Source organism: Solea senegalensis, linkage group LG13, assembly GCF_019176455.1.
Source record: "Solea senegalensis isolate Sse05_10M linkage group LG13, IFAPA_SoseM_1, whole genome shotgun sequence".
NCBI classification, from domain to species: Eukaryota; Metazoa; Chordata; class Actinopteri; order Pleuronectiformes; family Soleidae; genus Solea; species Solea senegalensis.
The window spans coordinates 17,404,018-17,430,384 of NC_058033.1; the positions used below are offsets into that span (position 1 = coordinate 17,404,018).

At 40.3% G+C, this 26,367-nt stretch overlaps 3 protein-coding genes and 1 non-coding gene across 4 annotated transcripts; 2 read left to right on the forward strand and 2 right to left on the reverse strand.

Annotated features, from left to right (window-relative positions):
• Positions 1–775: 775 nt before the first annotated feature.
• Positions 776–4,697, reverse strand: LOC122780106 (high mobility group-T protein-like). The gene is made up of 5 exons (XM_044042911.1): positions 4,616–4,697; positions 2,223–2,383; positions 1,889–2,037; positions 1,580–1,754; positions 776–1,470 (listed from the first exon to the last, which is right to left on the reverse strand). Exons 2-5 carry the CDS (start codon positions 2,367–2,369, stop codon positions 1,327–1,329), a joined length of 615 nt encoding a protein of 204 aa, XP_043898846.1. The 5' UTR covers positions 2,370–2,383; positions 4,616–4,697; the 3' UTR covers positions 776–1,326.
• Positions 4,698–7,830: 3,133 nt separating this feature from the next.
• Positions 7,831–21,717, forward strand: uspl1 (ubiquitin specific peptidase like 1). The gene is made up of 8 exons (XM_044042110.1): positions 7,831–7,979; positions 9,623–10,584; positions 10,678–11,593; positions 13,611–13,721; positions 15,713–15,842; positions 16,738–16,863; positions 17,180–17,340; positions 19,357–21,717. Exons 2-8 carry the CDS (start codon positions 10,420–10,422, stop codon positions 21,216–21,218), a joined length of 3,471 nt encoding a protein of 1,156 aa, XP_043898045.1. The 5' UTR covers positions 7,831–7,979; positions 9,623–10,419; the 3' UTR covers positions 21,219–21,717.
• Positions 21,718–22,135: 418 nt separating this feature from the next.
• On the reverse strand, positions 22,136–22,207 carry trnae-uuc. Its single transcript has one exon. It is a non-coding gene; the product is annotated as a tRNA-Glu (tRNA).
• Positions 22,208–22,927: 720 nt separating this feature from the next.
• LOC122779289 (arachidonate 5-lipoxygenase-activating protein) lies at positions 22,928–26,021 on the forward strand. Its single transcript, XM_044041465.1, has 5 exons — positions 22,928–23,072; positions 23,168–23,240; positions 24,447–24,517; positions 25,601–25,682; positions 25,755–26,021. Exons 1-5 carry the CDS (start codon positions 23,000–23,002, stop codon positions 25,915–25,917), a joined length of 462 nt encoding a protein of 153 aa, XP_043897400.1. The 5' UTR covers positions 22,928–22,999; the 3' UTR covers positions 25,918–26,021.
• The last annotated feature ends 346 nt before the right edge of the window (positions 26,022–26,367 follow it).

Consider the following 26,367-nt stretch of genomic DNA (forward strand, 5'->3'; position numbering starts at 1 on the left):
TACACCACAGATCAGAGACATGCCTGTGCTGCTCTGCTCATTTCTCTGAATATGTGTGTGTGTCTATGCTAAGGCCCAGTGATGGAAACCACTGATTGAATAACCTCCGTCCCAGAGGAGGATCTGTGTTATTTTGACTATGATTTACAGTGGAGGTTTGTCCACCAGCATCAGCCATTTTCTAATGTCACTCACTTACCAAAATCTTCTTATATAAGTGGCCTTTTCTTTCTTAAAATCATACCCTGAACAGGACCTAGAGAGTACATGGGAGATGAGGCAGCTGTGTCTAAATAAAACAGGAAAGAATCAGTGATGCATGGTGGCATGCAGAGCTGACAACAGCGCTGCAACTTTCAGTGTTGATGCGCCATGGCAGCGAGCTCTGGTTTGCATACTCTCACACACACACACAGTAGAATTAGAAACATGGGAACATGTAAACAGTTGTGGTGCTGATGAGTCATACTTCATAGAGCAGCTTATCAGGGGCAGCCTGGATAGTTTGATGCTGTCCTGCTCTATTTTCTATATCATGTTACGTCATTGGATTGACAGTAATGCAAGTTAAAGTATACATTTAACTTGACGGTGTATTCCCAGGCAGCATGAAACTGCTCTATGAAATTGGATAATACCATTCTCTAATACTCCTTCAAATCAGTTCATATTCAGATAAATAGTGCAATTAGGATTATTAGTCTGGGTCAATTCACGCACAGTATAACATAGTATGCAAAAGTACAATTTTCTACACAAACATGACACACCGGAATTTAAAAAAAAAATGTTTATTGACATCAGAAGCAATTTAAATTTCAACAATAAACAAGGCGCTTTCTTTTTATTTTGCTATTACAGTGGTACATAAAGATCAGTAAAACAATGGTGATACGTCAACCTTGATAACGTCATTTTTAAAATAAAAACACACAAAGAAAGAAAGGAAAGGGGAAAAAAACACTCAGCTCTAAATCAGGATTTTTTTTTTATGTGCTGTGCACCTCTAGCTAGGGTAAATACTGTAAGCCCACCCCTTTACACTGTACCAGGCAGGATAGTGGTCTAGGAACTATCACTGGAAAAATAAGACTGGCAGAAAGATACAGACACGATACTTGTGTAGTGTTAACTATACAAAAAGGAGAAAAAAACTGTACAGCATAAAAACAACTGATATACACAGCCTTTTTTGTCGTTTTTTTTTCAACCCCTTGGATACTAATGTATTATCTTTTAGTAAGTGAAGTGTTTACAAGGGGGTTAAATGCTTTATAAACAAGAAAATGACCACTATACATATAGAGTATGTCACTCTGAACCTTTTTAGTCATCGTCGTCATCATCGTCTTCCTCCTCCTCGTCCTCTTCGTCCTCATCATCGTCGTCGTCATCCTTCTCGGCCTTGGCAGGGGCTTTCGCTGGTGCTGCAGCACCGGGTTTGCCCTTGGCGCGATATGCCGCGACCTCCTGCAACAAAAAGGAACGACAGCGGATTGAACTGATGTTCAGACACGACCCACACATTTGAAATTAAAAGGTTCGTCTTCGTCTGTCTGTTGATTTGTCGTCTCTTTACCTTCTCGTACTTCTCCTTCAGTTTAGAAGCCTTCTTCTCGAAGGGCTGCTTGTCCTCCGCAGCAGTGCTGTTCCACATCTCGCCAAGCCTCTTGGCGACATCTCCAATGGTCAGACCGGGAGTCTCACCTTTCACCTTAGGGCGAAATTCTGCGCAAAAGATGAAGAAGGCAGATCTGGAAAGAAATGTAAAGTGTTTTTTAGACAAGACAAGTTGTTTTATGCTGTGATTTAACAAATGTTGTTCTCTGCAGTAAAAGTCATTACAACAGGCATCAACATGGTCCGAGTGTTGTCTCACAGTACTTACGGGGGTCTCTTGGGGGCATTGGGGTCCTTGAACTTCTTCTTCCTCTTTCCCCCCTTGGCTGGAACGTAGTTCATCATCTCCCTCTCATAGCGCACCTTGTCCTGCCTGGCCAGGTCCTCAAACTTGCCCTTCTCCTTGGCAGTCATTGTCTGAAAACAAGAAAAAGTAACTCACAAATTGTACCAAGTTCATTTTCCCCCTGTTGCTGTAGTCAAGAAATAATTCAGCATCCTGTGTCTGAAACATCTTGATGCATACCAATTAAGAGTAAGATGTGGAGTTTAATTTCTGAAATTAAAATTCATTAAAAAAAAAAAAATCGCCTTTTGCTTACCTTCCATCGCTCAGAACACTTCTTGGAGAACTCGGAGAAGTTGACCGAAGCATCGGGGTGCTTCTTCTTGTGCTCCTCCCGACAGGTTTGGACAAAATAAGCATAGGAGGACATCTTCCCCCTAGGCTTGGTTGGATCTTTCCCCATCTTTACGGCAGTATCTACATACAAATTAGATAAATAAAAAAATTTAAATATGAAAGTGTTATTATCATGCGAGTTAACTGAGATGAAATGATTGTATTTATTATCTCTAGCTTTTTTTTAAAGTAAGATTACCATTAATATATGTTTGTTTCATTGTTCTTAATTACCCATTCCCATTAAGCACATAATGGGGCCCTTGCCTTATGTCTCTTGACCACCAAGTATTAAAGTGACCCACCCTCATTTGCTGTCACTAAAAAGGTAGGACTCGTTAGAATAAACCCAACCACAAACACACAGGCAGATTAAAATCACTATTATTTATTGGGACAATTAACACAACGGCCTTCACATAAAACCCAGTGGTCCGTGGTTCGGCTCTCATTATGTTGTCATTGCTGTGGATTGAAGAACGAGACCACACTGGCATCCATGTACGTTTTTCCCCCAATACGCACAAAAGTTGTTTTAAAGTTCAGATCCATAACCTGAACAATAGTCGTGAATGTGACTCTCACCAGTGGACTTGACTTTAAAAAACCATGACTGGCTTCTGGGTGGAAAAAAAAAAAAAAATCTAAAAAAAATAATAATAATTTAATTTATAAATATCTCTTAAAACCTTATTTGTAACAAGTACGTGACATCAGGAACACCTTCTTTTTCATTCATGTTAATGTTTTCATCAAACGTGTAACTTTTGCAAAAAAAAGAGACACAAAATCCATAAAGAAGACGTATTTATTGAAAATAAAAGCCTTCAAACTGCGCCGGGATGTGATTAAAACACTCCTCTCATGTTTGTCCTCACTCGCCTTTGTTCTGGAAAGAACTCAGCGCGGTGTGAAAATGTGTTAAAAGCTGATGAATTTCTGTGCACATTCGCCTGTTAAAAGCTACTGTAACTCCCGAGTCAAGCTGCGTCGACTGGAGAAGTAATGGCGCACATAGGCTCTCGTTGAGGAAAAGGAGGTCAACAACGACGGCAATATTTCTTCTTCCATTTTGTGAGAATGCCTTCCTCATGAAAGAAAGTCCCCCTCAAATGTCTCCTCCCTTCCCCCAGTTCGCTTTGCAGCACGACAAATATGCCCGGAGAGTCGGCGATCTTGACAAAATATTTCCCCGATTGATTCCTATTGCACTCGCCGCCTTGTATAGTAATACATTGGGTCTGTGCTGTGTCTATGAGCGGTGCTGTGCTGTGCTACTGCCTTGGTTTCTATGAGCTCCTAATGGCCGCTCGTCTTCATCCACTAACATGGAGAATATGGCTCCTTCTCTTTGTGTCAGCGCACAGCCATTGCACTGCGTGCAGTAGAGGGCAGAGCGACCGCGGGGACCACTCCACTTCGGAGCCCGATTAAAACGCCTTCCCGGCGTCGGAAAAATCCCGCAATGGGCTCGTTGGAATCACGAAAGGTTGAATTTTATTTTGCCGTCGTTAGATGCCACAGTTGCCGGTTCGGTTCTCCAGAAAAGCCGGTTAGAAAAAGTTGAAGTGAACTGCGCCTCTCTGTCATTTGCCTCGCTGCCTTGTTTCCTATGCGAATACAGTCAGCCATTACAGTAAAGCGCAGCTCGTCAGGTTAATTTTTTCGCCGTCATGCAGGACAAACTGTGGCGAACAAACACACGACTGCCTGTGTCCCGTTTTCGTCTCTCTTTTTCTCGTGTTTCCGTGTATTTTCTGTAACGGTTATTACATTAAAAAAGCCCACTCGCTGGCCCCAGTATTCACATGACAAGCAGCTTCGCAATGCACTGCAATGCCAGTGGCTGTGGCTAGCTAACGGTGAGTCTACTACCATTGTCGCTAAGCGTGTGTGTTTGTGTCCGTTAGATATTTCTTGACTTTTTTACGCGATAACCGCCGTTTGACGCGACTCCATTTTGCGAAAACAACAACGAAAGCATTATTCAAAATTATTCGTATTGGACGGAATCGACGGTTTTCGTCGAATTTGCTCAAGGTTAATATTCATTTGTTCTTTTTTTTCCCCCACTACCAAGCGTCTGCTCCACTCTACTCCGCCGAGGCTGACGTTATCAACACAGAGCCGGCGATTTCTACACATTTTCTCTTTTTTTCGTATTTTCAACACAATTCTCCGAGGAAAAAAAATCTGTCAAGTGGAAAAATGTTCCACAAATAAACACAACACACGCGCAAGATGAGTCATTTTGAATGTTATAGTCGCTGAAAATTTTTACGGACACTTAAAGTGCTGTATTTTGGTACTTACCGAAAGGGCTACAGCTGGATTCAATGCTCTGCAATGGCTGTGTATGAGGGAACACAGGCGATACGCAGTGTCTTCAGTCTTCAGCTCGCTAACATTACTCTCGGCGGGGCTCGCACGCGATTGGCCAGCGCCCGCTCTGGCGCCTTCCTGATTGGCCGGAGACTTTCCATTGTCCCAATACAGAACGCGCTCTGATTGGCTGTCTTTTGTGAAACGTCACCCAAGTTTTCCGAGGCGCGTGGATACAAAAACATTGGTGTAGCAACGTGCTGCTGCTGCTACTGCTGGAGCTGGTAGTAGTGTAGAGTGTGTTTGCCATAGTATTGAATTCACTACGTTGAGCACAGTGTACAGTAGGCAAGTTAAGTGAATGAGACGACGCTTGAAGTCGGTGTGCGGGGCAGCTGTGGAGCGGAGTCCGTCGGTTTTGTGCGGGCTCGTTTTGCCCCTCTTCACCCACCACATCCTCCCCTGCTGTCTCTGCAGTTTATTTGCAAATTATAAACCGTGAAAATGCAAAATTACAACATTGCGTGTGAACGTGTAAAGGACACGAGGAGCCCAGGCCAAACTGTTTGTTACATTTTAAGGGTTTTTTAACTGTCAATTAAAAATGCAAAACTATAAGAACACAAATGCAGGCTACTGTGTTTTGATCTTTAATTGTGTTTTCACATCATTATTTTGAAAATAAGCATGACTTAGGCTATAATGGTGTGTTTTTTCTTCTTTCTTTTGGACAAGTGTACATATCAGTCAGTATCTATCCCATGTTAAGTTATTATAAACTAATTGAAAATAAAGTGTTGATTTACTACACTGTACTGTATGCATATAACCTACTATTTTCCTCACTACCTCCTCCTGCACCACTCTTTTTTCCTATGTCCTTGTTGTTTAACCAATTGTTCAGTTTTGTTATAAGAATACAACTAATGTTCTTCCCTTTGACGACTGTGATTTAATCTTTTAATGTGTTTTCACCCCATTATTGAGAAAATAAACATCACTTAGGCTAAAATAGTGTGTTTTTTCATCTTTCTTTTGGCCAAGTTTACATGTCAGTCAGTCTTGGTGCTGTAGTGTAGCTCTCACATGTTAAGTTATTGTAAAGTAATTGAAAATAAAGTGTACTGTATGCATATGACCTACTATTTTACCTACTTCCTGCACCACTCTTGTTCCTTATTTCCTTGTTGTTTAACTAATTGTTCAGTTTTATTGTCCTGTTTTTTTGATGATAAATAGAGGGAAAGTAAAAATGTATACTCACATGATTATATTTGTTTACAGTGAACGTTTTGACTGGTCTCATCGATAGATAGATAGATAGATAGATCGTGCATGTAGTAAATTACAACATACTTGTTATTGTTCTTTGCTGGCATTAACAATGACCTTGTCAGGACCAGTATTCCTCAGAGAGAAACCAAAACCTGATCCCAGTGAGGCAGAACCTAATTTTGAGGAACTGGTTTACGATTAGGGCTAAGATTTGAATTGTGGTTAGAATAGGGTTAGAGGGTAGGGAATGCATCATGTCCATGAGGTGTCCTCACTAAGATATAAAGATTTGTATAATGCATGTGTGTGATGTTCCAGATTAATAAATTAGCAATTAGCCATACTAATTGTGTCCTTCTAACAGATAATATCATACAAGTTATGTCTTATCTTATCATCTTTGTCCTGATTTCAGTACAACAGGACTCTGAAATCACATTTATTTTGCCGTCATACAGTTGAATAATTTAACTCAATAGCTTTACCAAGAGCTGTCAAGAGGTCAAATGATTGTGTTTGTTGGTCTGATCAAATTCTGTGCACATGTTTGGAATTCTAGGACACCTATATAGAGTTTAATGACCCTGTGACCTTGATGTTGCACCATCATTAGGTAAAGATAAAAATAAATTAAAAGAGTGTTAATTACATAAACTGTATCTCTATGAAATCTCCTGATTAGTAGCTGATATTCCCCCTACTCATTATTAATATTATCATCATAATTTATATCATTATGGAGATATTTTATGTTCCTTTTTTAGAGTTAACATTCAGATTTTTTTACATCTAGTTACCTCAGCTCTAGCACCACCATTAGGCAAAAAAAAAAAGAAGGTATGAACAGAGGGTAAATTGGAATTCTATATGAGTAGATCAGCTTACAAAAATTTCAAGACTGTGGTTTCTGGCTGTGAAGGGGGCATTTCTCAAGATGAGTCACTCTGTTTGCTCACATGTGGAAGTAATGCAATTATCTGACATTAAAGGACTGTCTTGCCTTGACCATTTAAGTGCAATGGTAGGGGCTGGGCGCTAAAATGAAGCCAAATGTCAATGTTCATTATGATTTGCATCAAAGAAGATCATATTATCATGTGCGTTTATCATGTCTAAATATATCCAGTCAGGCAATTAGTGTATAATACATCTGCCCCTGCTTAGCAGCTCATAAAGAAACAAAGAGAAATGGCTGGCACAGAGATTATTTTTGAATTAAGAATGGGATGGGTGAACTGATTCCACATGCCAATCACAAGCCAGACTCAGGCCACATGTCTGCCTGTGCTGCTGCTGCTGCTGCTTGTCCAGTGTCTCATTTTGCACCAGGAGATGCCACAGCAGAAAACCATAGTCTGCTTATGAGGCTTGCAGGCGGTCAGTTTATGCATCCTAATGAGCGCCCCCCCTGCATGGGGAAAAATATGCAAATTCATTTTGTCATCAGGAGGAAAATAGAGGACAGGAGAACAGCAGATACAGGAGGGGCTTTAAGGAGGAGGGAGGGAGACACACACACGCAAGAGGCGGGGTGGAGGCAATGTGTGTGCATGTGTGTCATATTAGAGTGGGGGACATATGTAACACCCCCCGCCCCAGCCCCCCCCCGCAAAAAAATAAAAATAAAATAAAATTAGGTTGATTAGATCACATTTAGATAAATTATTTTAAATGCTCATCTTAATAAAGGTAAATATACTAGTAAAACCCCAACTATAATCAAGAAATCAATTACTTAAATTACTTTTTATACATTTAGAATTTCATTGAGAATGTGAGTGTTTTCGGCTACTAATAATAATAGTCATAACAATAATAATAATGATGATAATAATGTTATAAATTCTGCACTTCACGCGACCGATTGGGGCTGAGCGGAACCTTTGCCCGACGAGATGAGGGAAAACAAAGGCCGAAGAACATCCGGCGGCAATCGGAAGTCGAACGTTTCTCACACGAACTGTGGAGTTGTTGCACATGGGCCCGCTCCGCTGCCAGATACTAAGAAACATTTGCGGCTGTGTTTATGGATTTCACCAACTGGGACCGTAATAACACTTTTAACATAACTTTGGTGTTGGTAAGTATCACATTTATTCATCAAATGCGGAAGAACAAGTAGGCAGCCGCTCAAATTTACGCGAGGTTTTAGCACATGCTTCCCGCCGCTTGCCGGGACTGGTTGTATTGAATGTGGGCTTTGTTAAGATTTAAGTCTGATTCAAAGTAAATAACGAAAGCGATTCTCGAATAAACCGCATATCGGGAACATAAGTGTGTCGCATTATGTGTTTTAAAACATAGCATGTATTCTATACTAAGGTAATGATGGGAGCGTCTTCCCTTGCTTTTAATAATTCATTCAATGTAATGGGGCTGTGATATTTTAAAAATGTAATCTCAGAGTGAGAGTTCTACAAGAAAGCTAACTATGAAGGAGACATAACCATGTCAGTATTTCATGTTAAGCCCGTTGTGGGCTTTAATATAAAACGTTTCAAATCAGTTGGTGTCCTTTTATCGCAGTACATTTTAGATAACTTGAGTTTATGTCTGAGCAAACCCAGTTATACGTGGTTTATGAACTCTTTAATTGACAAAAACATGAGTAATGTAACCCTTAGTTAAGTTGTTTTACTACTGCAGTACCCTCATCTTGGGCTTCAACTGACTCACTCGTGTGCATTGCTCTCTTGACTGGGGCCCCCTCAGTAAATCAATCACCTGCCAAGTTTTGAAGCTTGTGATAACAGACGACAGGTGTTCCTTGAATCTCCTTTGTGACAACCCATTTACATCAAAGAAAATGAATACTATGCTCTGATGTTTGTTTAATGAGCTGGGACCACATGTCGGAGTAGTGGCTAGTACTGGTGCCTTACTGCAAAAAGACATGGGTTTGCGAGTTTGCATCAGTCTTCTCCAGGTACTCCAGTTTCTGCCCACAGATGTGGTTTATTGGACACTCGAAATAAACCACAGGTGTGATTGAGAGCAATCAGTTGTTCATCTCTGTGTTTGACCTGCACTGGATCGGCGACCTGTCCAGGGTTTGCCCTGCCTTTCAGCTGGGATTGGCTGCAGCAGCCCTGTGACTCTCATGTGGAGGATAAAGTGGTAAACTGATGAGCTGCTAAACCAAATACCTGGAAAAAGGCAAAATTAAGCAATGCGTGCAATGTTCCTTTGACTTTGATGCCTATCAAGAGACCTCAGAAGGCAGGCAGACAGATAGATGTTACTGGAATTCACAGATTTCTTAGTTTTTACTACTGAAACTAAAGTGGAGTGGATGTGTAGAACTATATCTGTCTTAATATCTTTGTGTGTTCCTGCATACATCCAATTACTGTTATTTCTATTACTGTTCTGATATTGTGCATTTATATAATTTTACTGACAAGTGCTCAAGTTGTTTATTCAGTTCTCCATTCACGAAGAGTAGGCTAAATAACATCATCATGTCTCGGTGTTATGATAGTCATTACTGCTGAGAGAACCTCTCCAAAACAGTTCACACTAAAAGATTTAGCACTTTTGTTGATACAGCGAGTTGACTACCTGACAAATTAATTTGATTTTCACAAATAATGTAGATGTAATATTGCCATAGTGGTTGTAGCTCAATGGTTTGCACCATTTCCACTATTATAACCACATATATCAAGAGGAAGTTAACATTGTCTAAACTAAAGTACCTCATGTGTTGTATTTTGTCCTCAGCTCCCTCAGAAGTGCGCCACTTTGCAGTGACATGGTAATATTTTTTGAATGGCACCTGACAGCCGTGGACCAGAAGAGCAGCGGTGGTTTGCCAATGACTGGTGAAGACACTGATTTGGGGGCTTTGGCCTCACCACTGGTGGGGTATTTGGGAAAAGTCAGTAGAGCTCTTGCTTTCCTCGCACTGTTGTCACTTGCGCAAAGCTGAATTACATTTGACAAAATACTGTGACTGGACAGTACCAATTCAAACCAGAAAAAAACAAATCACAAATGGAAATCTTTGGTAAAAGGCGAAAGTTCTCTGCAGGGCTTGAAGCCATGCTTCTCATACAAGTTATATAAAAGAAAAATGGTTGTTGGTTTCTTTTTGTTTTGTACATTTTGTACACATTTGATATTTGAAAAACTGCAAATTGAAATCTGAGTCAACAGACAAAAAACAAAGTAACATTACCATTCAGTTAAATCAAGAGTATGAACCTCTTGTGTAATCAAACAAAATCTTGCTAATATGCCAATTAATGTTTACAAGTGATTATTTGAGTATTATTGGAAGAACAAAATAATGAAAGTTGCGGTGACTGAGAAATGAAAAGAAGCAGCGGGCAGTTCGAGTTGGTTTGTATAATATTTTAATATCATTAAGACTGATTTATGGACAGAATATGGCATTTGTGAACATCATCATTTCAAGGTTTGGGAGAAAACAAATGACATATTCTGGTCCAAACAACTGATTGATCTGTAATAATTTTCACACTAAAAGTATGAAAGAAATGCTAGTTTGTTTGTAGATGTTAGACTTGTCTAATGTGGGATTTTTGCCTTTTTTTAAGGTTCAGGAAAGAGCTGCGTCACTCGAGAATTGTCCCTGGTGTTCCTCAAAGGGCCTAACCTATCCTCTGCGCTCTTACCACATCACCCTCCAGGAGTCGGTCACTCTCTGCACAAACCCTCAGGTAAGAACCAGCACTACCATCTCCAAGAAACACTCGGGTGAAATCTTTCTTTTTCTTTTGTGCTAATTTCTGTGTTTCCATTTTTCCACATAGTGCCTTTTCCCTCTGGTAAGCCGCTCCTTGGAGGATGTTTTGGCTAGCTTGGATCCTGTGGTGCCCACAGTTGGGAACAAAAGAAAAAATACTCTGCCACTGGAAGAGTTGATTAAATGCTCACCAAAACGTCTGCGATCGTGTGATGAACTTGACAGTTTTGGGACACAGAGTGTTGCTGGAAACACTGTCACCAGTGGCCAACGTGTGGCACCTGAGGCAGAAGATGGTGAAAAGGTGAACAGACATGAAGGTGGTTTTGATTGTCGATCGGCAGAGACAACAGGCGGGGAGGCATTACCAGAGGAGGACATTCTGGTGGAGGAAACGGACGAAGCTGCGTGTGCAGACGGTATTACTCCTTCTGCATGCTCAGCCTCAACTGGACACCAACAGCACTCATCAGCAGCTTTGTTGACTGCTGATGGGGCTGAGCCTTCACTTTCTGATCACCGCGTTGCTCTCGGTATGATGGACACAGAGGATGACTCCAGGCAGCCGAAGATTCATCCGGAGTTACTGAAAGGACAGACCATCTTCACAGGTGACCACACATATTCAACAGCAACGAATAGTCCATCACCTCAGCTCACTGAGCAGACCGCAAGGACAGATGAGAAATTGCAGACGGCAGACATAACCGCATGTAACGGCCTAGCAGGCAGTAAGTCTGGGGATTTTCTTCATACCTCCAAAATGCTCCCAGAGGAGCTTGTGCCTGTTCCAGATCATCTTTTCTGGTGGAACAGGGACAACCTATGTTGGCTGGATTCACTGCTTGTTGCTTTGGTAAACTGTAAGAGCTTGAAAAAGGCTAAACCCAAAGACAAGCCTCAGCAATCGTCTGTCTGGCAGCTGATGAACGTTTATGAGGATGTCTGGGCTGCCATTCGAGACCATCAGCAAACTGGTCAGGGTAAGTTATACGTGATCTTAAGCTTACCTGTGAATGTGATAACATTTAAATCCGATTTAACGGCGTTTTTTTTTTGCCTTTCATCTACAGCTAATAGGGAGCTTATATATTGTTTAAAAATGCCGTTAACAAACTATAATGACGGGAGGCGGTCACAGTACTGTGCAAAGATGTTATATTTGTTGTTTTAGCAATCCTATAATTACCATACAAGATCAAATATATATAATATATATATATATTTTCAGAAAAACCTCTACAGATTAAAATGTCAAGTATTCAGTGTGACCTACACTTGACCCTGCTCTCTTAAAACTGTGAGTGTGGAACCCTAATTAATGTTTTTGGTAACATCTTTGCTTATCTTACTATTTCATGTTGAAAAAGATCTGTTACACCAGGTTTATTCAAGACATGCTTGATCATTACATACACTTGTTGTATGAGTTATTAAACTCATTGACACAGTTTGCTTAGATATATAAGAACAACTTTTCTGTCACATTATTCCAATCTGAATGCCAATGATCACAGAATCTGGCAGATACAAAAACTTTGCAAAGTACTGTATATTTATTTTTCTGTACCTCAGACACCCATTCAATTTTTCAGTTTTGCTCTATATTTTTTGCTCTAAAAATGTTGCTTATATCTTTTGTGATGTCACCAAATTGAATTGTATTAAGTAATTAAAATCCAGGGGGCCTCATCTATTAAGCTTGTGTACACACAAAAGAAGGCCTACATGTACGCTACATTCTATGCAAAGTTTGCGGTTTATAAAAAACAAACTTGAGTTGAAGCTGCAAAGGGATAACCGGAAACTGTTCAAAACAAGGCAAATAGAGATGGCGGTCCGAGCCACATTCAGGCAACAAGCCTCTGTCAGCCTGTAGTCGATTGTGTTTGAATCCACGTCGGTCAAATTCTAGCAAGTCTTTGTCGGCATTATTATTGCAAGCAAGTGCAGAAGCACACACATACAGACAGCCACCAAAAACAATACTTCAATACTACCTATATGACTGATGCTCCCGGAAACGTGTACCTACATGCAAAAACCCAAATAAATAAATAACGAATGAGGTAATGAGGTAAACTGGAGAATAGATTACGTTTTGCAGAGATCTAGATTTGTGTGCTTCAACTGAGGAGATCAAAGTGACTATTCCATAGATAATTATATTTAGCCTCAAATTATATTTTCATGAGAATTGAAATGATAATTGTTATCATAGAAACAATTAGCATCAGTTATCAGTTTATTGCCAGAACTGAAGCCAATTAGAATCAATCAAATGGGAGGGGTATAAAAAGGAACGTAATCATGACGATGCACAATGACGCAAACTCTTTTATTTGGCTCTGCCAGAGGATGAGGCAGATAGAAGCTTCAGAGGGAGAGGGAGAGGCATTTCATAGACCAGTCACATTTGCTGGCCAGTAATGATGAATGAATTGTGTGTCCGTCTTGCCTGCCATGCGCTGTCCTGCTGGATCTCTGTGCCACACTTCATCCAGCCTCGGCACCCACAGAGTACAGGCCTCTAAATACGGTGATTACTGTATGTGCAAATCCAATTAGACGAGCAAACCTCTTACAGTGTCTAACCCCGTGAACCACTCACAAACCAGGCAGGTGACAGGACCTACGCATGTGGTACTTTGCCAGTCTGCCTTTGCCATGACTTTGCAGTTACTTGTTTTTCTGGCTATTTATGGTCAACTATGGGAGTTCCCTGAAGCTCACAAAAGCTGCGCTGAATTGCGAATTGATTGTGATTTCTAAAGGGAAACTGGACAGGTGTTTGTGCATGGGTTTCATACAGCAGAATATTTTTGTGCGCAAGCACTTTCTGTATTTCGTACACACGCCAACTTTTCATGCGTATATGTACACACTGTTTCAACAATGAGGCCCTGGTTGTTTAAGTGGCATTACTAGTGGAAGATTCACATACTGTGTTATTGTACTGAATGGGAATACATTGTAAATTCTTTCTTTCTTTCTGTGTAGACGGTGTGGTGTGGGTGCCAAACCATGTGCTGCAAAAAGCCCGTGCAGACCTACAGAGTCTTAGGATTTCCGTCTTCGAACAACTGCAGCCCAAGCTTCACTGCAAACTGGGTAAGCTGAAGCCAAGACTGTCGGCACATCCACCCATCCATTTTCTACTGCTGTATCCTCCACTGGAGGGATGTGGGCCCTGTGCCAATCTCAGCAGACATAGGGCGATAGGCAGTTCATCAGTCCCTCGCAGGGACACATATAGAGACAAACAACCATTCACTCTGGTAATTAATTTAGAGTGTTCAATTTACCTAATCCCCATATTGCATCATTTTGGACTGTGGGAGGAAGCCGGAGAACTCGGAGAAAACCCACGCACACACGGGGAGAACATGCAAACTCCATGCAGGAAAGCCCTTGTTCCGACCGGGACTCGAACCCGGGTCTTCTTGCTTCTGTTAAATCTGTAATGAATTCGTTTGGGACATATTTATTTATTTATTATCAGTTTCCATTGACCAGACACGTTGTAGTAATTCAAGATTTTCACATTCATCAACATGGATACACCACAACAGTGGCAGACAAAAACTGTCAATGACCAAAGTACTGGCATCAGGAGTTGATTTGTTTGCTGAGAAAATGAATTTCTCAGTAATTTATAATTACTTTCCGAATGGATATTTGTCTCACAAGATTTTTTTGAGGATCAGGATGCTGTGCGTTTTTATTATTGGAGTGAGAAAAGCAAGAGATCGAATTTGATTTATTTAAATTGTCCTTTTTGTGTTAAGTTTCGCTGAAATTGGACCTTGGTTCACTGAAATTCACCTTTTTAATTGATTAATTGGACAGAGGCAAAGAAATAATGTAAATAAGGTAATAAGTATTAGGGGTGGGTCAAATATCGTCGTCTTTCCTTGTGCAATACAGAAATTGATGCACCAGGTCAAATATCGATATCTTAATTAACAAATAAAGGCGCTCTTAAGTTTCACTCGCCTCAAATAAATGAGGGGAAACTTGGGTGGTAGTCATCTGGCAAAGAAGTCAGTGTTTACAGTGGAATAATGGCGTAAAAATCTATGCCACATCCACGTTCTATACATACACTTAATGCACTTTCTTCTCCATGTTGCGAATGATTAGAGAAATCCTGCACTTTTAACTTTTCACGGACATTTTGTTTTCTTCAGTTAGACACACATCGTGGTGTGTCGCTACATGATTGTCTCGCAGTATATCGATTATCACACATGATATTATTGGCATCGTGGACCATGTATCGCGTATCGCATCATGAGGTACCCTGTGATTCCCGCGCCTAATAAATATGAAGAAGATATTTCTCTGCACTGTGTTTCACTGGTTCGAAGGAAACCAGTGTTGGATAAGCAATAACTGTGCCAAGCTCCTGTGAGTAAGGGAGAGATGTCTGAGCGAATGCTTTTCAAACTCGACAGCACAAAGCTCTTCTGGCCCCTCAAGCCTTCTGTTTGTGAATATTAGATTTCATATACCCTAATGCCACTTTCTATGCAGAATAAGAAACAACAGTATACAAAGGATTATTAGTCAGTCTTTTTTTGGCAAGTTGCCTCTGCAAAATGCAATCAAAAAAATTTTCAGATCTTGCACAACTTGGCCCTTTTTTGCTACCTTTTTAATTCGTGTTTCTTTTTTTTTGGCACCGGACTTTATTAAAAAACAAAGTTGTGCTCACATAAATCACAGTTTCCTTTCAAAAGAGTTCATCTTGAAATTTCAAAGCAACTCACGAGATAATACCGGAAAGTGACAGGTCTACGCATGTAGGCCTCGCTCGGCTTGTCGGAGCCAAAGCTTTACATTGAATGGACGTGAGAGAGGTTGCATAGTTTCTTTGCACGCTAATAATACAAAGGGATCGTGGTGGGTCGAGGATTGCTGATTAAATAAAGCCTAAGAGCATGCTTTTTAATGTCAGGTATTCAGAAAGTAGAAATCATCATGTTATTCACAGTTATTCATTGCACTGATCTGGAAGTGGAAGGTGTTATCCCAGCTTCTGTCTGCACTCATACCTGTGATTATTATGTTACTAACTGGGGCATGTTTGTGCTTCTCAGGCCAGAAGGAGACTCCAGTGTTTGCCATGCCACTACTGCTCAATATGGACTCCTGGGCGGAGCCTCTCTTCCAGTCAACCTTTCAGTGGGACTTCAAGTGCAGTGAGTGCAGAGCTGCTACAAATGAGAGGTTGGTGATTTAAGTCTTTTTTTTTTCAATAAAAATATAATCTTTTAACAAACTTCACTTTTTAGTCTAGATGTTAGTGATGAGTACAGAGAAAATAATGGTAGTTGTTGGCAGTGGTATGATGAATGATTGAAGACAGATAGTTTATATACCCTGTGAATTGTTTTTGTTTTTTGCACCTTTTGGCTCATTCATTCTTTTTAACGATGTTAAATTTTTGCCATTTAATCATTTGATTGAAGTAACAAATGTATTGTTAATCTGGAGGACACCTGTGTAGAATACTTTAACTAGGGCAGGGGTCTGCAACCTGTGGCTCTATAGCTACATGGGGCTCTTCAGCCCCTGTGCAGTCTTGTATCTTTGAAGAAAAAACAGTGTTTATTTTTATTTCATGTCCACATTTTCACCCCTTTTGTAGAGATGAAGCATAAATAAAAGAGTTTTGATATTTTGTGTGTCACAACCAATGTCCATGTCATATGTGATATAAAAAAAAACTCCCCTGAAAGCCATTCCTGACACTTAAATTAAGTCATGTGTACACGAAGAAGTAACACATTTGGAGTCCTGTTCAACTTTTTTTCTCAAGCATGAACTACGTCAAATATTGTTATATATAAGAGGTTTGATATGACCAGCAATGAAATGTCAACCGTTTTCTTTTTGTAGCTCTTAAATCTCATAAATGTGACAAACTGTAGTTGCTTAAATATATGTATACAAAAGACTCAATTGTAAGGGTCAAACGGGATGAAAGCGGTTCTTTTCATTCTTGTGAATAAGCCAAAATCAGTTAATACTAAGATCAACTGTTGACAGCACCGTGTAGGTGAAATTAATTTAATTGCAAATTGCAGAGCACCTAAATGAAGTTCACTTTGTATTTTTCCAGGTTCGCGAAAACTCTTCCCACCTTCACAAACCTCGTCCCCGATTGGCGTCCACTCCATGCAGTTCATCTGGCCCCGTGCAATGTGTGCGGCAGGAAGAAGCAGAAGAGGACTATGATGCTGGAGAGGTGAGAGTCGGAGCTGTCAGTGTGTCTTCTTCTTATCTCTAAAAATGTTAATATATGAAGAGGTTTACAGAAATGAATTGTTTTGGAATTTGTCTATTTTAATTTTTTGAAAAATTTATTTGAGCAGAAATGTACAAGTAACAGTTACATGTAGCGGCACCTTGAATTAATTAATTAACTTTAGATGGAAGTGACGGCCACATTGAGTTAAATTACTTAATGTTAACACTTGTGTGATGTGTAGTATATTGGCTTGAGTTGAAAGAATAAAACTATAGTGTTTTTAACCAGACCTTTGCTTTGTGTGTCCATTTAGTATGCCTCCAGTGTTCATGCTGCACTTTGTTGAGGGGCTTCCTGACAATGACGTTGGACTCTACACCTTTGACTTCAAAGGGGAACGCTACTCGATCACCACTGTCATACAGTACAACCTTCGGCTCAAGCACTTTGTCACCTGGGTTCGTCATTCTGACGGTATGTGCTTCATGATGTTATTACTGGATTATTTGAATCTGGAATCCGGTTTGTGAGGTAAATCCGCCATGCTGAATACATTCTGCACACCAAACCTGCTCTGCAGGGAGAATCAGAGCAGATCAAAAAGCTGCTGTCAACAATTCCACCGACTAACCACTCTTATCATGTCAGCATCAGGACTGGCACAAAAGCATTGACTTAATTGTGTTTTTTACAGATAAATTTTGTTTTTCCAGAGTTTATGTGCCTTATCTGGTTTAAAAATGCCACTTTGAACAAACAGAATGATAATTTATCACAAAGTTATTAATTAAATAATGATAGTTGTGTTACATCTATAACAAATATACATAATAATAACTAATATATAAATAATATATACAGCAAATATTGAACTTGAGCTTGACTTTTAATGCGCTTTTGTAAATAAAATTCCAGTCACAATATTAGGTCAGAAAAATCTCAAATTAGATTGATTGACGGTCACCAATTGTGAAAAGGCTCCAAGATACTGCCTCTGTAGACCTGCTGATGCCTCTACGCAGCATCACACACCCAGATTAGTCAGATTACCACAATTAAGTCAAATTATGACAGCTCTAGCTGCCGCAGCCAATCGAAGACCAGAGTGATGGTTTTGGTGGCTGGAACCTGAAGTCACAGACATCTAATGATTAGAAAAGAAGAACCCGTATTTGGTCGACGTCTCGCCGCGGGAGTCATGTCACTGAGCAAACACTCGAGATCCGTAATATCTGTGGTAATATAGAGCATTTCACTGACAGCAGCAGCTTTAAATACTTCCTTATTACCAAAGGAGACCGACACAGCCTCCTTTTCTTCTGTTTGCTCGTGTCTCTGTTTTGGCTGCAGAAACAGTCTTGACAATGGTTGTTGTATTTTAATCAGATATTCATTATTTTACTGATGTGAAAATGATCATATTGTTTACTTTACATTTGCTATTTTTGGCTGTTGCTTTAACACGGTGCAGGTATCAAGAGTTCCTCCTTCATCAATTACTACATTCACTCGCTCCGACGGTGTTGCTTTCAGTCCACGGCTCCACCTCTTTCACTCAGACATGCTTGGATTAGAAGACGCAGGGTTTAACAGAGGCTGCTGTTCACCTGCTCTGTGATACAGGTTATACAGGACATTTGAGGCCACATAACCGAAAGTTGTACCAACATACGTTGACATTGTATATGAGAGAGCAGATTACTGAAGACAAATGTCGCAGAACTTTTTTGTTTTGCTTCCCTTTGTCAATATCTAACCTTCATTTTCATTGAAGTAAAAACCACAGGCACTGACTTCAGTGTCTGTGAAGTCACAAGGATATAGATGCATGTTTGCCAACAGCACATTCTGCTGGACAACTCATGTAATGTTGATTTTTTTTTTAATGCTTGTTTTACTGACATTTATACGAAACATTCTACCCAGTCCAATTCAACTTTATTTATAAAACACTTTAAAAACAACAGCTGAAACAAAGTGCTGTACATAGATAAATAAAACAAATACAATAAAAAAGTGTGACCTAATAGACCTAAGAACAAACAATAAAATACTGTATAAAATATAAAAACAACACAAATAAACAAGGCATACAATAAAACTATATAAAAAAAGGATTTAAAAACATCTCATACTGGGTCGAAGCCAAACAGTAATCCACATCTACATTTAATCCACACTATCATTTTTAAAAACGTGGTGATATATGTATTTGCTCTCGTATTTGGTAGCTGTTGATTTGTAGTAAGTCATCCCACTGAAGAGATTGTGTTAGTATCATTAAGTAATTATTTTAATAGACCAAATTAATTGTCAAAAAAGCCATTATTATTATTGTTACTATGGAGGGTCTAGATGTATAATCAACTGTGACTAAATCTGATTTATTGACACTTAGCATTGAATTTGGTTGTTGATTTCAATCTTACGTCAGTATAAACAAACATGCTGCTGTCTGCTCACCGTGTTCCTTTACCTTATTCCCCACAGGGTCGTGGCTGGAATATGATGATTTGAAACATCCAGAATGTAAGAGGCATCAGAAACTCTCGGTTCCTGCCGGAGAGATGCACATCGTTTTTTGGGAGACGTCCGAGGAGGCCAGAGAGTCTCGCGTCTGTTCTCCCTCCAGCACATTCTCGGACTCTCCCCCGTCCAACAATGTGACAAACTCCACTTTATCTTGTGGTCTCACTGACAAACATGTAGCCGCAGACGAACCGGTGGCGTGCTCTCCGGATCAGTCTTTTGTCCTGTCGCACAATGACTCTGACATTGCCCGTGCACTCTCAGTATCTGAAGATGGCATCAACAACTTGGACACCACCTTCCCCGCCGATACGTCCATCGGCTCCTCAACGCTGCTCGACACCTTCGAGGGCCTCAGCCACGATGACATCATCACACTCACGCTGGTGGAGTTGAAACCGGATTTGGAGACAACGGCCGTCGAAGGCAAAGAACAAACTCAGGGTTTGACTCATCCCAGAACGTGTGAAATGCTTGGCACGACACCAGATAGCTCCTCCACTGTCGCAGGTAGTGAAACGCGTCACAGTCCTGATGCGGATCCTCCCACTACCCTCTCTTCTGACCCTGAATCTGGGGATGGCTCAACCAGTGATCCAACATTTGAGCCTTGTACCAGGCGAGGTAGGGGTAGAGGTAGAGGTAGGGGCAGAGGTAGAGGTAGAGGAAATGGCCGAGGCAAAGCTATTGGTACACGAAAGGATAACAAAGAAGTCTCATCTCACGCAGCTTCACATATTTCACCACCAGTGAATTCTGAGCCCATAGAAATAACTGCTAACAAACTCTCAGGGTCTGCTGCTCCAGTAAACACTCCACCTGTTGAAAGCTCACTCCAAATGCCCTCCATGTTGGTTTCTACTGACACTTCACCAGTGTCCACTGATCAGAAATGTCCACCAACCATAGATCAGAACGCCCGCTGGTCTTTCATGCTCAGCGAGCGGCTGCTAAACCACGTTCAGAACCCTGTGACGACACCCAGCCCCATGCTCACACCCATGCCGGTCACAAAAGTAAAGCCCACGCCAACCATTCACTCTATCCCCAACCCTGTGTGGGCAAAGCAGATTCCTGAAGGACCAAAACCACAGCTCAGGACAGAGCAGAGGGACGGTCTCCCACTGAAAGCTGCGGAAATGTATGGCGCGTTCAGTGCCAGGACCTCGCACTCGCCAAGTTCTCTACCTTCGCCTGCTGCCCTTCCCTGTGTCAGATCGATGCCGATTCAACCCATAACCCCTCGCAACCAAAAATCACTAACAAACACAGCAGCAATGTCCAGTGCATTATTTACTCCGCCTAAAGCAAACCGTAACCCTGAAATCTCCTCCTTAAAGAAACTCTCTTCAAAGATTCCCCCAGGTCTCAGTGAAACTGAAGTCCTCAGGTACAAGCTGTTAAAGAAACTGAAAGCAAAGAGGAAGAAGCTCGCCAAGCTCAATGGACTCTTGGGTCATCAGGGGGGCGCGAGCCCCTGGCCTGACAGCACTGACCTGAGTTCTCCACACACGGTTACCTCCAGCACCTACGACGGCTCCACCTGCGACAGCATCCTCTCGGATCTGCTCTCACCGGCAACCACGGCGAGCAACCGGTCACCAGACAGCACCGACTACATGGAAATGCTCGTCAAAGGACAAGATGTAGGCAGCCAGTTGGACTGTGGGGTTAGCGGCGTCAGCGGCGCGTTCCAAACAGACACTTGTACGAATGGAAACGGCGCAGAGAACTTTATGGACGAGTTTCTGATGCAGGCTATGGCTCACAAGCCCACAGAGATGGAGAGTGATGCTCTGAGTGCACTTGAACTTTTCATTTAAAAATAAATATGAATGTGATTTTCTGTAAACTACAGTTAATTTAACAAGCTTCACCTCATTAGAATGGGTTCTTTATAGCTGGTTCCATTTAGGATCCATTACATTTTGGGATCAGGATACAGGATTTGTTCAAATTAGCAGTCTTGATGAGTTGAATGATCAGGTGATGGTAAATAGAAAGTTGTGTCTTGACTTAAATAATGAGAGTACAACCACAGTAAGTACTTTTTACTTTGATGAGACAAATTCAGTTCTGGGAAAATGCTACTAAACCTAAACCATTGTTATGCACTGTGATGTCAGTTTGAGTTTAATGAGTAGGGGAGGTGAGGATAATTTATTGAGGTCAACATGTTGAGGGTGTGTTTGTAAAACTTGCACATGTTTAAATGTGTTCTGGACAGTTGGCACGTTTGTGTTTGTGTGTGGTTGTATGATGGCATCGTGTTTATAGCCAGAGCTGTTTGTTTGCTCTGTTTAATTATATTTTGATAAAATACTTGAAAGTTTGTTGTCTTTTTTTTAAAATGTAATTTAATAAATGCTCTTATTTACACAGTGAAAATTATTGTGACAGAGTTCAGCGTGAAGAAATCAGGATTTCACTTCCAAATTTTCTTAATGTATTACTGTGTGTTATTGTTTGAGACCATTCAGGTAAATTAATTGTAATTACGGTCATGGACAAATGCCATAAATGTCCAATGTTTGTCATAGAGGAGCATAGAAACCAGAGTATGTACACAATTCAGCCCCCATTATCATGGTGAGAAAGGTGAGTAATTTTAGCACTTACTTAATCAAAAGTACTTAATCAAACTTAATTTGTAAAGCTCTTGTAGTTCACTAGTTTTTCACAGCCAGCCGAGAAAAGAATATGCTGTTCTATATCACCATCTGAAAAAGCAAAAACGAAGTTCCCATACCGGGAGTCGAACCCGGGCCGCCTGGGTGAAAACCAGGAATCCTAACCGCTAGACCATATGGGAGCTGTTGCAACGAATGGCTGTCTTACCGGATAAAAACTGAAGATCTGCCGGAGACGGATGTAGTATTTTGATATATTGATTGACGTAATGTTATCCTCTGTCATTCAAAAAGATGTCCAAAATCTGCTTATCTGAATATTTGTTTGTCATAGTTTATGTTAATTAGCCGCAGCATGCTACTGCGTTAGCTCTACACGTAGTGTATATTATTCATAACACGTTAAATTTACCAGTCATAAAACCCACTTGAACAGAAGTTTATATTGTAAGAATTTGGATTCCTTATATTCATACACACACTAACCAGTGTTAGTGGGTTTAACACACCAGTAACACACAACATGGGGGAGGTGAGGTACCTTGATCAGGGGACACTTCAGTCCTTGTCTGTGTATTTGAACCAACAATCCTTAGGTTATAATATTTTATTATAACTAAATACTTACATTTTTTCTCCTTATGTGTTTTGTATATGCATGAATCTGAGACAACAGATGTGATGCTTTGCTGGATTCATATTAGACAAATTTTTTTTTTTTGCATTTTAAACATATTTTGCACCCTTGCATCAACTGCTCTGCGTTCACCTTTCACCATTTGTGCCATTTAAGTGTGTGTCTGATTGTGTGTGAGTCTCACACAGACATAGGGACTGTCATGCCTGAGCATAATTTACATAAAGGGGAAACCACAAACACAAACAGTGTACGTACGTAATGTGGGATGGAGACATGATCGTGTGCTCCACAGTTGACAGTAAATCTTCATTCCCTCTCTGTGAAGCTGCCGATCATGGACTCCAACACAGTGGTGGAAAACATCTACCTGCTGGTCGTCGTCACCCTCGTCAGCGTTCTGCAGAATGGTGAGTCCAGGGAGAGATGCAGCAGGAGCAATTCAAGCTTAGAAGTGATGGATTTGTGTGTTTTTCTTGTTTAATATTTGTCTTGTGGTTTAAAGCATTCTTTGCACAGAAGGTAGAGAGAGAATCCCACACCCACACGCCTTGCACTGACCGAGTGTCTTGTGCCAAGTAAGTGCTTTTTATTTTATTCTTCGGGTTTTTAATCTGACATTAAAGCAAGTTTTGTTTGTATTTCCAAACATGAACTTTCCATTTCGATTTTACATAACTATAAATATTACTGTCAGGGAGAGATAGAGGCACTCCTCATTTGCCTGCCTGATACAGAGCTCATTTGAATGGTTGCTGGGAAAAACAACAATATTCACCATTATTTATAGATCCTGTCAAAGACATACAGTCAGACAACTACTCATACACCTGCTATGTAAACTGTAAGGTTTATAAAGATCAGTTTACAGGCGTCAGAAGAGTTCATAAAACTAAGTTGTATTTGTAAAGGTGCAACAGCAATTGAATGCTAAATTATCTTTTTATTTTATTGATCCGCTGGTATGCCGAGAATGAATTGACCTTGTTTTTTTTTCTCTTTGTGAATTGACTGTGATTGGGTTTAAAGTTGGACACACTCAACTGCTCTGACAGTGAGATCAAATTGGGAAATCTAAATGTTTGCAACAGTGCAGATGTCGCCTGAGGAACAATGTTGGTCCACCAGCAACGACAACAAAAAAAGAGAAGCACTTCCTGTTTTTAAAAGGAAATTGTTTGAGTCACATCCTGTCCTGTATATAGGTGATGTTAAGATTTCATTCAAAATGTGATGCAAAAGTTTAGAAAGCACCTAACTCTTAATCCAGTTTTGATTATTTATACACATACACATTATATAAATTTATATACTGTATATTTGAGAAGCTGGACCAGGTTGAAAAAGTAATTAATAATCAAAATAACCTGAAGACTACCCAATATCCAATGTGATCAAACTCTGAGAATTGGGCTCTCCTTTTCCTGGCTTTTCCATTTCAAATTAGATTTCCACACCATAGTCCCATTTTTGTTTTTAAATACCAACAGCTTCAAGGTTTTATTCACTCTAAATGAACTCCTTTCTCAAACAGCCCCTTCAAATATATGCTGACACCAGACTTACTATATTACAATATAATTGGATAATGAGGACCTACAATTACCACCAGTAAATTTGAATAAAATGAAAGCAGATATTACATTACACGCACAAGTCGCAGGAAAACGAGCCTGGTTTCTGTCGCGGCGGTCTGTAAATGCCACATAATCTCATTGCAGGTGACTTATCTGAGATGCATTATTATTGTTATTGACTGAGCTTATTATGTGTGTTTCGTTTAGTCGTAACTGCATGGACGCATACCCGACCTTCCTGGCAGTGATGTGGTGTGCCGGCCTTTGTCTCAGTCAAGGTAATCATTAAGCAGACACACACACACACACCCACCAGAGTCAGTGAACTAGGACTTGTCATGTAGACGAGAGTGCATTCTTACCCTTATATTTCTTATCTTGTAAGTGAGAATCAAAATGCAAATATGTCCCATTACATGGAAATGAGTGTGTGTGTGTGTGAGTGTGTGTACTCCTTTCTCTCATGAGCCACAACAACATTACTTCTCTTACTGATGAGCCTGACTCACACAGTTTGCTTCCCAGCTTGTAATGACGGCGTTTTAATGTTAAGTGTAAGTTTAGGCGCCCAAACGCCTCCTTCAGAAGCCATTTCTTCACGGACCTCCCTTTGTGCAAAAACGGTAATTGCCGAAACAGGAAAGGGAGCCTTTCTCAAACTGTAACTGCTGCATGTCTCAGATGACAGAGTCAGCCACTTTATTAGTGCAGAGGTTCTGTGTATTTGAAGTGAGTCATTCTCTCTGCTTTCACCTAAACCACAGAAACGTCTCACATGCTTTGTTATTTAAAAATGTCCAGATCGCCCAGTATCAATCAAAGATCAGAGAACCTAGTAGTTATAACTATCTCCATTTGACATTATCATTTTTCTTGACTTGGTTCATGTGTTCACGGATGTTCACAAAGAGATTTTTATACTTAATTAGGACTTTAAAAAGTAAAGACGTTGCAATGACAGTCTCAAATCACACTGTGAGCCCATGAATAAAAGATCTAGTGACATCTAACTGTGAAAGCGAAGACTGCAACAAATACATGGGGCAACTATGGTGGCCTTCACATGCCAGAAAGGATGTCAACACTCTTTTACAACTCTTTGTGTATCAGATTTAACTTATGAACATGGCGGTGCAAGTATAAGCATATATAAGTCTTATTCTAAAGCTTTATTTATTTAAAATGATTATGCAAGTGTTCAAATATGAGTAATATAATTTATTTTTTGCCAATAATCCGTCCTAAATGTTACACACTGGACTTCTGATCCTCTGACAATGTCTTCCAACAGAAATGTAATAATGCATCATATTTGATTCTGTGGGTTGTGAGTTTCAACTTTTTTATCACGTGTTTGAAAGCTCCTGCTGCCTTCGCCGGCATCATCTACCTTCTCGTGAGGCAGAAGTACTTTGTGGGATACTTGGGACAAACATCTCAAAGGTAATACGTGTGTGTGTGTGTGTAATCTCTTATCATCTGAGTCATAACAACAGTTGTTGTTTTTTTCTGTAGCACTCCAGGCTACCTTTTTGGAAAGCGCATCATCTTCTTCCTCTTCATGATGTGCGTCGTGGGGATCTTCAACCACCTGCTGCGGCGATACTATGGCAGCGACTACAAAGAATACGTACAGACCATCACCGGCGCCGCATCTACTCTTCTCCTCATCCCATAGTCCAGTGTGTGTGTGAAACAGTCTTGATAATACTTTATTCTGTAAGAACGTAGATGACCCATTGACCCATTCAAACCTTAATACAATAAAATGGCTGCAAATCATGACATAAAAGTGTATTTCCTTAAAGAAATTTAAATCAGTAAAGGCATAAAATGACCGACGGTGGAAAGAGTACTGAAATATTCTACTTTAGTAAAAGTACCAGTATTTTTGATAACATTTTTACTTAAGTACAATAAAAGCAGCTTTTTTAAAATGTACTCAGATTAAAAGTTACTTTTTTAAGGTTGGGGTTCTTCCTTGTGCCGTGCAAAAAAGTACAAGGGGACACAACTCTCACATGAATTGTTTTTAATTAAAGGCAAACCTTTACAAATTAAAGTGCTGACCAGGGCTGCAAGTAATCATTTGGTCCATAAAATGCCAGAAAATGTCCATCAGTGTTTC